Source organism: Otolemur garnettii, unplaced genomic scaffold, assembly GCF_000181295.1.
Source record: "Otolemur garnettii isolate 467f Iridium unplaced genomic scaffold, OtoGar3 scaffold00031, whole genome shotgun sequence".
Lineage (NCBI taxonomy): Eukaryota > Metazoa > Chordata > Mammalia > Primates > Galagidae > Otolemur > Otolemur garnettii.
The window spans coordinates 14210365-14222605 of record NW_003852426.1 but is presented as its reverse complement, the minus strand read 5'-3'; the positions used below and the strand labels follow the sequence as shown (position 1 = coordinate 14222605).

General features: G+C 44.8%; 1 protein-coding gene across 1 annotated transcript in view; it reads left to right on the top strand.

Annotated features, from left to right (window-relative positions):
* Positions 1–7683: 7683 nt before the first annotated feature.
* The window catches only part of MRPS18A (mitochondrial ribosomal protein S18A), a 22971-nt gene continuing 18413 nt past the window's right edge, over positions 7684–12241 (top strand). The window contains exon 1 of the mRNA XM_003789224.3: positions 7684–7867. Within this exon, the coding sequence (XP_003789272.1) occupies positions 7756–7867 (112 nt within the window). The 5' untranslated portion in view covers positions 7684–7755. The remainder of the gene's footprint in view (positions 7868–12241) is intronic.

Genomic DNA, 12241 nt, shown 5'->3' with positions numbered 1-12241 from the left:
AAGAGGAAAGAGAAAGGATGTGGGGAGATCAAATGAAGGAAGTTCAAGCAAAGGAGGTGAGACTCAGGACAGGCCTTGAAGAAAGTGAGGGCTTTGACCAGGAGATAAGGAAATAAAAGAGGGAAGGAAAATAAGCAGGAGGTAGATTCTGAAAGTCTGTGTGGGAGAGGAGGGAAGAAAAAGTGGGAAAGGAAGGGGATGCATCATCATTGAAGGGCCCATATGTCAAGTGCAGGACTTGGAACTTTAGTCTTGTTTTGGTCAGCAGCTTCCAGGCATTAGTCTTCCAGGAGTTCCTAAAAATATAAATTGAGAGCCCCACCATGGAGGTTCTGATTCATTAGGTATGAGAGAGGCTAGCATTGTACCAGAACTAAAGGCCAATGGTAGACAGAGATGACATCAAGCAGGAAAGTGACCAAGATATTTAAAAAAATTAGACAGTAAAGAGTAGATTGGAGGTGGGGAAACTGAAGGCAATGGGAAAACTGAGCTATTTGAAGGTGGTAAAAATTGAAATGGTAAGGGGGAAATTAAGAGGTAATTTTGAAATTTATGAGAACTTTGTGGTGGGGGATGGGTGATGGTGATTCTGTCAGTGACTTGGAGATCAACAGCACTGATAGCATTGGCAGGGAGGTGGTGACCGCCTTACTTAGACACTGTGTAATTAAGCTCTTTCAGAAGAGCCAAACAGAAACTTCTGCAGAAAGTTTTGAAATGAAGGCTGGAGCTCAAAAGTACACTGCTCTGGCTTTGGAGCTGGCTTGTCAGCTTCCAGGGGAACGCTGGGGATTGAAAGTGGGCAAGACCTCTGAAGGAGAGCAGAGCAGAGAGGAGGAGGCTAACAACTGAATTCTTACCACTCTGGGTTCCAAAGATGGGATTGTTTATGGAATCACACAATTCTACAACCACATGGGACTCTGTACAGATGGATAAACTGAGGCACAGGGAGCACAAGTATCTGGCTGCATGTTGCCAGTTGGTTAGGGCAAAGCCTAATTCTCAGTCCACAGCTCTTTCCTTCTGCTTTTGCTTATTACTTCATGTGCATACAGGGCACCAGTGGTTAGCAAAAAATATACCAATAGTCCCAAAGTGTCCTAAAAGACTAAAACCTTTTCCTTACACAAGAACTATGTTTGGGCACCAGAAGAAAGAAATCTGATGCATCTCTCAGCTTGACAGGGACATCAAGGTCTTTTCCAAAAGGGCATCCAGCCCTCTGCAGAAATGCCCAGGCACAGCCAGGACTTGCTTAGTCTGAGAGGGAAGTGAGCCTAGCAAGCCTTACCAGCCCCCAACCACAAGCTAAACCTCTCACTTGGGCTGGCTTCCAGCCCGTGCCTGGGAGTGCACCCAAAGGCCAGGCAGTTTTGTTTGGGGCCTCCTTCTCTGGCCTCACCTTTCCAGAAGACTTTGAGATTCTGAAGATCCCTAAAGCTGCCTCTCAACAATTCCTTTTTTTTGTGGTATCTCTCTTTATCCCTTTAAGGGCAGCAGCATGGCTTAATGATCCAGCGTAGAAATGAATTCGTTTCGCTTTATAATTAATCTTATAGTACATTTAAGTTTTATGTACTTTTTTTGAATGTGTGCTTTATTTCACGATTTAAAAGGCTAAAAATTTCAAAAGAAAAAATAAAAGGAGAGAAGGCAAGTAAATTCCACAACAATTACCAAGTTTATAAAATGTTTCTTTGTCAGATAAGAGGTTTCACCCCTGGAGGATGTTTGCCTGGTACATGTAATCATGTGTTTACAAAAGGCACATAGTAGCTGCTCAATTGAGACCCACTGGTGAAATGAATTCGTGAACAAATGAGTAGATAAAATAAATATACTGGGCAAAGTAAGAAGAGTCCTGGTGAGGAAGAAAAATAACTGAAAAATCAATGAAAAATGTCAAATTAGCAAAGACTAAGACACACCCCAATTGTTTCCAGCCCATTGTGTCAAGCAGAACACACCTGTAGAGAGGCCACCATCAAGCAAGGGATTCTTTGTCCCAAGTCTCCCCACCCCACCCCATCCCCCACTTATACCTGTTTGGGAGGCAGCAGCTCAAACAGCAGGGAACTGCCCTTTTTAAAAGGTCATGGGAAACCAAAGTATATAGCCAGACAAGCCCAGAGCAGCCAGGCCCTGGCTGTCCTCCCACCCCAGTTCTCACCATGGCTTGAGGTGCTGTCCCCTTCTTTCATTGGCACAAAGCCACTGAGGGGAGGAGGGGCAGCGGCTGCAAATGAAACCAGACCCTTCTTGGGAGGTTCACAGCCTCAGTTCCTTGACCAGGCAGGGCAAGCCACAGTGTTGTTATGGTTGAGTCGACCAGCTGGGAATCAGCAGGGGGGTTGTAAGGAAGCCACATTAATTAGAAGAAAGCAAACAGGACTGTCACTCCAGTCTGCAAGTCCCTTCCCCTGATTTCCCTTACAGCAACCCCACCCCTTGGTCTACCAGATCAGCTCTCTCCACCTTCCTGCCCTTTCCACTGCCTCTGCTCCTTCACAGCTCACATCTGCACTCTTGGCTCTGACTCCTCTTCCGGGGGAAGTGGGAGAAAGGCTGGGAAAGCACATCCTTCCACAGCTGGGAACAGAACCTCCTTAGTCCTGAAGCCATGGACAGGTCTTTGCTCTGGCCTGAGCCTGCTGGCCAGCAGCACATCATCAGACCAGATCATCTCTGCTGCAAGTTTAAGTTTTCCTTGGCAAAATGAACATCTATGGGTTTGTCCCCTGTGGATGTTCCCCTGAACATCTTCAGGGATTAAGAGAAGTTTTATTTGGGACTTGGGATGTCTTCAGAACCAAGAGATGAAGTCCAGACAAGGTGTAAAGGAAAAAAAGATCTCCAGGTGGGATACGGTGGCTCATGCCTATAATCCCAGCACTCTGGAAGGCCGAGGTGGGTGGACTGCCTGGAAGTTAGAGACCAGCCTGAGCAAGAGCAAGACTCCGTCTCTAAAAAAAATAGCCAGGCATTGTGGTGCGTGCCTGTAGTCCCAGCTATGAGGGAGGCTGAGGCAGAAGAATAGCTCAAACCCAGGAGTTTGAGATTGCAGTGAGTTATGACTCCATAGTACTCTACCCAGGGCAACAGAGTGAGAATCTGTCTCAAAAGAAAAAAAGAAAGAAAGAAAAAGAATGGCTCAGTGCCTGTGGCTCAGCAGCTAAGGCTCTGGCCACATATACCAGAGCTGGCGGGTTCGAATCCAGCCCAGGCCTGCCAAACAATGACAACTATAACTGAAAAATAGCCAGGCATTGTGGCAGGTGCCTGCAGTCCCAGCTATTTGGGAGGCCGAGGCAAGAGAATCACTTAAGCCCAAGAGTTTGAGGTTTCTGTGAGCTGTGACACCACAGCACTCTACTGAGAGTGACATAAAGATACTCTGTCTCAAAAAAAAAAATAAAATAAAAAGGAAAAGGAAAGAAAAGAAAAAAGAAAAGATTAGTCAAGCGAGGTGGTATGCCTGTAGGCAGTCCCAGCTACTCAGAGGCTGAGGGAGAAGGATTGCTTGAACCCAGGAGTTCAAGGTTGCATGAGCTAGGTTGATGATATGGCACTCTAGCCTGGGGCAACAAAAAATAAATAAAAATAAAAATTGTGCTATATTCTCAGTGGACAATGTAGCATTATATAAAGTTCAAATGCAGGAAAGTGTAATTTATGGTGCTAAAAGGATAATGATTATCCTTGTCAGGTAGTGTTAGGAAAGGATCACAAGGGGGTGTTCGAGAGTGCTGGTTATGTTTTACGTGTTGATATGGTACACTTCCTTTTGAAAATTCATCAAGCTACACATTGATGATGGTGTACTTTTTATTTTTTATTTACTTTTTTTCTTTTTTGAGACAGCATCTCAAGCTGTCACCCTAGGTACAGTGTCATGGTGTCACAACTCACAGCAACCTCAAACTCTTGGACTTAAATGATTCTCTTGCCTCCGCCTCCCAAATAGCTGGGACTACAGGCATCCGCCATAATGCCTGGCTATTTTTTGGTTGTAGTTGTCATTGTTGTTGGGTGGGCCCAAGCTGGATTCGAACCTGCCAGCTCCAGTGTATGTGGCTGGTGCCCTAGCCGCTTGAGCTACAGGTGCCAAGCCAATTGTGTACTTTTTAAATATAAGTAATACTTTGATTAAAAGGCATTTTTTTTAAGGCTAGTCTCTTGAGAAAAATCCAGTCTCACAGAATTCTCATGTACAGACTAATAATAAACAGAATAAGAAAAATAAAAGACATTACAAAGCAAAGAAAATGCCCTGGTCTCGGGTGGCACCTGTAGCTCAAGTGGCTAAAGGGCCAACCACATACACCAGAGCTGGAGGTTCGAATCCAGTCCGAGCCTGCCAAACAACATGACAACTACAACTAAAAAATAGCCTGGCGTTGTGGCGGGTGCCTGTAGTACCAGCTACTTGGGAGGCTGAGGCAAGAGAATTGCTTATGCCCAGGAGTTGGAGGTTGCTGTGAGGTGTGACGCCACAGCACTCTACCTAGGGCGACAGCTTGAGGTTCTGTCTCAAAAAAAAAAGGAAAAAGAAAATGCCCTGGTCTCTACTGGATCCCCAGAAGTTGGCCATGGTAAAGAAACATGGGAGGTGGTACAAACACAGGATGTATGTAGCTCAAGGTTATCTATATCAAAGAAAAGTGGAAGCCATAAGGAAAGTCAAAGCTTTCCAGATCCTGGCTGGGACACCTAGACCTATATATACCCTGCTAAGAGCCTTTGCTCCACTCTAATCCATATATCAGTCTCTCCCATCTTGACTGGCCTTTCAAGTTTCCCTTCCACCAGGTCTGTCTATACCGAAAGCCATGTTTTAAGGTACCTCAATGCCATTTTTCTCCTGCTCTCCCTATCTATAAGGATGCTACTCATACTGCCCATGCTGCAGCTGCCCTGCGTCCTCCTAGCCCACCAAGTAGCAGGCCCAACTAGACAAGGAGCTCCTTCTCTGCCCTTCATTAGAGAACACACTGGGTGATTTAAGCTTGGTTTTTTCATCAATAAATCAGAATAGGATAATTAGAAAATCCCCCTATAGGTTTATTAGGAAGATCTGGTAGAGTGCTGTGGTGTCATAGTTCACAGCAACCTCAAACTCTTGGGTTTGAGCTATCCTCTTGCTTCAGCCTCCCAAGTAGCTGGGACTACCTCTCAAGTAGGTGCCCTGCACCACCACGCCTGGGTAAATTTTATATTTGATTGTATAATATCAAACTGTACACTGATGCAACAGGGCAACAGGGTGAGACTCTGTCTCAAAAAAAGAAAAGAAAAATTAGTCAAGCACAATGGCATCCTATAGATAGTCCCAGCTACTCAGAGGCTGGGGGAAAGAATGTCCTTCACCAAGTGAAGAACTGAGCTATAAACAATTTCCCTTTCTTATGTAGTTCCGAGGGAACGGCCTATATGTCCTGCAAATCTAAAAGTGGAAAAACTGGGCAGCTTTAATTTCTTTTAGGTGCTATATGATTCTTTACAAGGCAAGTACATCCAACTTATGAAAAGCCATCTCCATAACTTCCCTATTAACTAGCTTATGTTTATTGAGCACTTATGTTTCATCCCATCTAATCTTTACAACAACCCTATAAAATAGGGTTCAACAAATATATATAACAATTTTTTTTTTTTTTGAGACAAGAGTCTCACTCTGCTGACCCAGGCTAGAGTGGCGTGACATCATAGCTCACAACAGCCTCAAACTCCTAGGCTCAAGCCATCTTCTTGCCTTGGGCTCCCCACTAGCTGAGACTACAGGTGACTGCCACAACGCCCAGCTAGCTTTTCTATTTTTAGTATAGACAGCGTCTCACTTTTGCTCAGGCTGGTCTTGAACTCCAGAGCTCAAGCAATCCACCCACACAGAATGCTAGGATTACAGGCGTGAGCCACAGCACCTGGCCTATCACACTCCTTTTTTTCTTTTTAATTTATGTATTTTTTGTAGAGACAGAGTTTCACTTTACCACTCTGGGTAGAGTGCCATGGCATCACACAGCTAGGAGCAACTTCCAACTCCTGGACTTAAGGCAATTCTCTTGCCTCAGCCTCCCCAGTAGCTGGAACTACAGGCGCCCGCCACAACTCCCAGCTATTTTTTTGTTGCAGTTTGGTCTGGGCCGGGTTTGAACGTGACATCCTCAGTATATAGGGCGGGCACCCTACCCACTGAGCCACAGGCCCCGCCCCCGCCTATCACACTCTTATTATGTGTCAGGCACTATGCAAATTGCTAGAGATAAGACAGTCGACAGAAAACAATTTCCTGCTTTAATGGAGCTTACACTACGGTGGGGAAGACATATATTATACAACCAACCGTAAAATTTAGCCAGGTTTGGTGTTGCAGAGCACCTACTTGAGAGGTAGTCCCAGCTACTTGGGAGGCTGAAGCACAAGGATAGCTCAAGCCCAAGAGTTTGAGGTTGCTGTGAGCTATGACACCATAGCATTCTACCCAGGGCGACAGACTAAGATTCTGTCTCAAAGGAAAAAAGAAAAGAAAAATAGAAAAGAGGCTCAGCACCCATAGCTCAGCAGTTAAGGCTCCCACCACATACACCAAGGCTGGCAGGTTTGAACCCAGCCCAGGCCTGCTGAATAACAATGACAACAACAACAAAAATAAGGGGGAATTGTGCCGGGGAATTGTGGCCGGCGCCCGTAGTCCCAGCTCCTTGGGAGGCTGAGGCAAGAGAATCACTTAAGCCCAAGAGTTTGAGGGTTATGTGAGCTGTGACACCATGGCACTCTACCGAGGGTGACACAGAGAGACTCTGTCTCAAAGAAAAAAAACAGAAAAGGGGCGGGTGCCTGTGGCTCAGTGAGTAGAGCGCCAGCCCCATATACCGAGGGTGGCGGGATCAAACCCGGCCCCGGCCGAACTGTAACAAAAAAATAGCCAGGCGTTGTGGTAGGCACCTGTTGTCCCAGCTACTTGGGAGGCTGAGGCAAGAGGACCGCCTAAGCCTAGGAGGTGAAGGTTGCTGTGAGCTGTGTGACGCCACAGCACTCTACCGAGGGTGATAAAGTGAAACTCTGTCTCTACAAAAAAGAAAAAAAAAGGGTAAAACTGCAATCGTGATAAGTGGTAAGATGGAACGGTATCAGGTGCTAACAACTAGTAACGGGTTGGTCATGAAAGACTTCACTGTGGAAATAAAGTTTGCGGTGAGCGTTCCGAAATAAGCGGAAGTTAACCAGGTAGCTAAAGAGCCCGGGAAAGAAATATCTTGCACCCTGCAGCTAAAGAGAAGAAGTAAATCAAAGATCCGTGTGATAGCTGTGATGTGAAAGAAGGAGATATTAGTTCCATCCAGGCCTGCCTGATGCCTGATACTCCAGAGCCGGAGCTCCTAATCATTTCAACCTCTCTCAGGCTGGTCTAGCCCAGTAACAGAAGTTGAAAAGCCACAGCAGACTTGCAGAGAAAAGATTCAAAGATAGAGCGATTTTACCAAGGAAGCCTCCCAGGAAACAAATGTCACCGTGGAGACTGCGGGAACTGGCAAATAGGAGCTGGATGACCTCTCTTACAGCCTTCCAACGAAACGTAGCATTAACATAGAGACCTCGCGTCTTAGCCCAGAGTAGACAGGTGAAGGAACTGAAACAAGAGTAACGCAGCCAGTAGGACGCTTGCCGCAGGCTCACGCCCCACCACTGCGGCTGCGTGAGCGCCGTTCCGGAAACGGAAACGCGCAGAGGTCGGGGTTGGCTTTCAATATGGCGACCCTTAGAACTGTGGTCTCTGGCTGTGGGTGGCTTTTCCGAGGGTTCCTGGCGTGCCCAGGCGCAACCACGTGGACTCGATTACCAGCTCGTGGGTTCAGAGAAGGTGAGTCCCAGGTCCCGGAGACCTCCCCAAATTGAGAAGAGCGGCGGCGATCGCTTCCGCTAGCCCTAGTGCGCCCATCCCTCCCTTCGCGCGATTCTAAGACATCAGAGGCGCTAAAATTACCTGTCCTGACCCTGGGTTCGTTTATCTTGATCTCCTACCCTCTGTGAGTGTCTTCACGAAGCGGGGAAGAACCAAGAGAATAGCATGCTTATTTAACAGGACTAGGGTTCAGAAAAGTTTTGGGTGACAAAAGTTTTTGCTAATTTTCCTATCCACGTTCATCGAATGGCGTCTGCTTCGTTAAAGAATCCCAGGGCCCGCAGGAAGGACATCTGGCCTCATATTCTTTTTCTGATTTTGCTCCTGAAAATACTGTGACATTTTCTGACGGCGACTCTTCCCATGCTGCTAGACTCTCCTAGAGGGCAAGGCCGAGGCGGAAAGGCCACTGAATAGCTAAGACAGAAAGCCAAGGGTTGGATGGTGGTCCTACTTCTCATTAATCTTTTTTTTTGGGGGGGGGGGCAGAGTCTCACTTTGTCGCCCTTGGAAGAGTGCCGGCGTCATAGCTCATAGCAACCTCAAACTCCTGGGCTTAAGCGATTATCTCTCCTCAGCCTCCCAAGTGTAGCTGGGACTACAGGCGCCCGCCCCAACGCCTGCCTATTTGTAGAGACGAGGACTTTCTCTGGCTCAGGCTGGTCTGGAACCTGTAAGCTCAGGCAATCCACCCGCCACAGCCTCCCAAGTGCTGGGATGACAGGCGTGAGCCACTATGCCCAGCCTAATTTTAAATCTGGAAAGCACCCTGATTCTAGTATCAACTGAGATCTTACTGATGGCCAAGTGCTATGCTTCAACCTTTGACTGAATTCTGGAAAAAGAAAACACAGCCCTTTTCCTGAGCATAGATTATAATGAGGTAAGTATGCATTCTAATAAATGCAATAGTATTTACATGAGAAATTTACGGGAAGATTCTGTTACTGGAAACAGCAAACACAATTGGAAATTTTCATAAAGAGAATGTGTCCTTAACCTTTTTATAAAAGAGTGGAATTTGGTGGAGAGTGAAAAGGTCTTCCAGGACAAGGCCTTCCTTTATGTTCTGCTGGAAACAAGAAGGATGAATGATGTGCAAAAGAAGTGATGAGATTTCTTAAGATTCTGGCACTGTATTGGCCATACAGCTTGTCCCTTAAAGCTGAGAAGTATCCAGTGGAAGAGTGAGCATTGTCAGAGGGAGCAGAAAAGTCCAAAATTCTATTCAATGAAAAGGCCATAGAATTTGTCTTAGAAGAGGTCTCTTTTTTAAATTTAACTATGAAGAGAAGATAGAACATTTGCTAGAAGAAAAAAGTCGGGATACTGCCTGCTTAACATTAAATAGACTAATTCATTAATAGACAACCAAAGAGATCATGATGATAGAAGGACTTGGATAAAGTGTTTAATATATTCCCATGCTGCAAAATAGGCATATGTTCAGAGCATTTTTCAGGGACTACAGGAGCCTGCCACAATGCCCAGCTAATTTTTCTATTTTTATTAGAGGCAGGGTCTCCTGCTCAGGCTGATCTCAGACTCCTAAGCTCAAGCAGTCTACTGGCCTCGGCCTTCCAGAGTGCTAGGACTACAGATGTGAGCCACCACACCCAGCCTAATGTTTCTATTTTTAGTAGAGACAGGATTTCACTCTTGCTTGGGCTGATAGGTTTTTTGTTTGTTTGTTTGTTTGTTTTTTAACAATAAGAATTTTTGAGATTCGACTTAAAGATTTTTTCAGTTAGAGAATTCATGAAATGATGGACTGTATAATCAGGTGGGTCTCTGCAGTCCTTTTCCCCATAAAGGTTTAGGTTGGTAACTCTTCTGTCTTTTTTTTTTCTTTTCTTTTTTGATACGGAGCCTCAAGCTATCCCCCTGGGTAGAGTGCCATGGCATCACGCTCACAGCAACCTCCAACTCCTGGGCTCAAGCGAGTCTCCTGCCTCAGCCTCCCAAGTAGCTGGGACTACAGGCACCTGCCACAACGCCTGGCCATTTTTTTTTGGTTGTAGCCATCATTGTTGTTTGGCGGGCCCGGGCTGGGGATTCGAACCTGCCACCTTAGGTGTATGTGGCCGGCGCCTTAGCCACTTGAGCCACAGGCGCCGAGCCAACTCTTCTGTCTTAAAAGCTAAATGTTAGATTGAATTGATGTAATCTTGCATGAAGCCACTACCATATTCTGTGTTCTTCCTGAGACTCACTTGTCTCCAAAGCTTTTAAATGAAAGCTTTTGCTATTCTGTACATTGTAAGATATAAAGTATTGTACATATAGCTAAATGTGACTGGTCCCAGCTGGTTATTTGACACCCAGATAATACATGTAAAATTTACATTTGTGGGTCTCTTGCTGAAAATACTTATCCTACTTTTCAAAAATATCAAAGAATACCGTAATTTTAGAGTTCATGGCTCGGCACCATAGCTAAGGCGCCAGCCACATACACTGGGGCTGGCAGGTTGTAACCTGGCCCGGGCCTGCTAAACAACAATGACAACTACAACAAAAAAATAGCCAGATATTGTGGTGGGCACCTGTAGTCCCAGCTACTTGGGATGCTGAGGCAAGAGAATCGCTTAAGCCCAAGAGCTTGAGGTTACTGTGAGCTGTGATGCCATGGCACTCTACTGAGGGGAACATAGTGAGACTGTCTCAAAAAAAAAAAAAAAATTAGAGTTCATGAAGACTGAGTCCTAGTGTTCCCGCCTATGAAGTCTTTCAGTCTAAAGCAGGGATTTTCAACTACGAGCAGTTTTGTCCCCTAGGAAACATTTGGTAATGTCTAGAACAGTGTTTTTCAACCTCTTTTAATCACACAACACACTTGAACCTATAGTTGAACTTCTGTGGCACACTTAGATTAGTGGGAAAAACGAGTAAAAAAAAGAACGTAACTTTTTTTTTCTTGAGACAGAGTCTCACTTTGTCATTCTCTCGGTAGAGTACCATGCCCACCTGGGCCTCCCAGAGTACTAGGATTACAGACATGAGCCACTGCACTTGGCCCTTATTTTCTTAATTTACTAACACAAACAAAATTCACCATCATGGCTAAAAAAATTTTTTAAATTATAATTTTTAATAAAAAGATAACAAAATTCTTTAAAAAGCTTAATTATTTTTCCATTTATTACAATTTAACATTTAATGAGATATCTGAGCTTGACTTATTTTAGAATATCTTCTTTGCAAGGTTGAATTTTAGACAAGCATACTCTTAAATCTTCTTCCAAGGATTCTAGCCGTGATCGATTTTTGTTTTTAATATTATTCATTGCAGAAAAACTTGCTTCACACAAATAAGATGTGGAGAACGGAAGAAGTATTTCTATTGCTTTTTTTTTAATATTTGGAAATTCACCCTTGAGAGATAACTAAAAGGTAATATCTGTTGTTGAATATTTTCATTGCAATCCTCTGTCATTTCTGATTTCTGTTAACTCTTCCTCTTCTGTAATATTTAAATTTGCTGACATACATTACCTAAAACAAAGGGATTTCTCGCCCAATCCAGAGATTTTATGTCAAGTGAAGGTGTAGGAAAATATTTTTCAAAAGTTGTGTACAATAAATCTAAAGTTTGTGAACTTTGTTCAGTAAGATTTTTATCTAATTTATACCTTTTCACTAGTTCAAACATTTCTACTGTATTTTGGGCGGGATTTTTTGCTTTTCTTTTCTTTTTTTTTCAGTTTTTGGCCGGGGCTGGGTTTGAACCCACCACCTCTGGCATATGGGGCTGCAGCCCCACTCCTTTGAGCCACAGGCGCTGCCCCCCCTGCATTTTATTTTTAATCTTTTCCTTCCAGATCAATAAGTTTTCTCTGAAAGCAGTAATTTTATCTGTAAACATGAGAATATTTTCATGATTTCCTTGCATACTCTTAGTAATTCAGGGCAGGGTGCAGTGGCTCATGCCTGTAATTCCAGCACTCTGGGAGGCGGAGGTGGGTGGATCACCTGAGTTAGGAGTTCAAGACCAGCCTGAGTAAGAGCAAGATCTCGTCTCTAAAAAAGCCAGGCATTGTGGCCAGCACCTGTAGTCCCAGCTACTCAGGAGGCTGAGACCAGAGAATTGCTTGAGCCCAAGAGTTGGAAGTTGCTGTGAGCTGTGATGTCACCAAGGGTGACAAACTGAGACTCTGTCTTAATAAATAAATAAATAAAATAATAGAATGTTGCACCTTTTAAAAGACTGATACTGGCTCGGCGCCTATGGCTCAAGTGGCTAAGGGGCCAGCCACATATACCCAAGGTGGTGGGTTTGAATCCAGCCCGGGCCCACCAAACAACAATGACGGCTGCAACCAAAAAATAGCC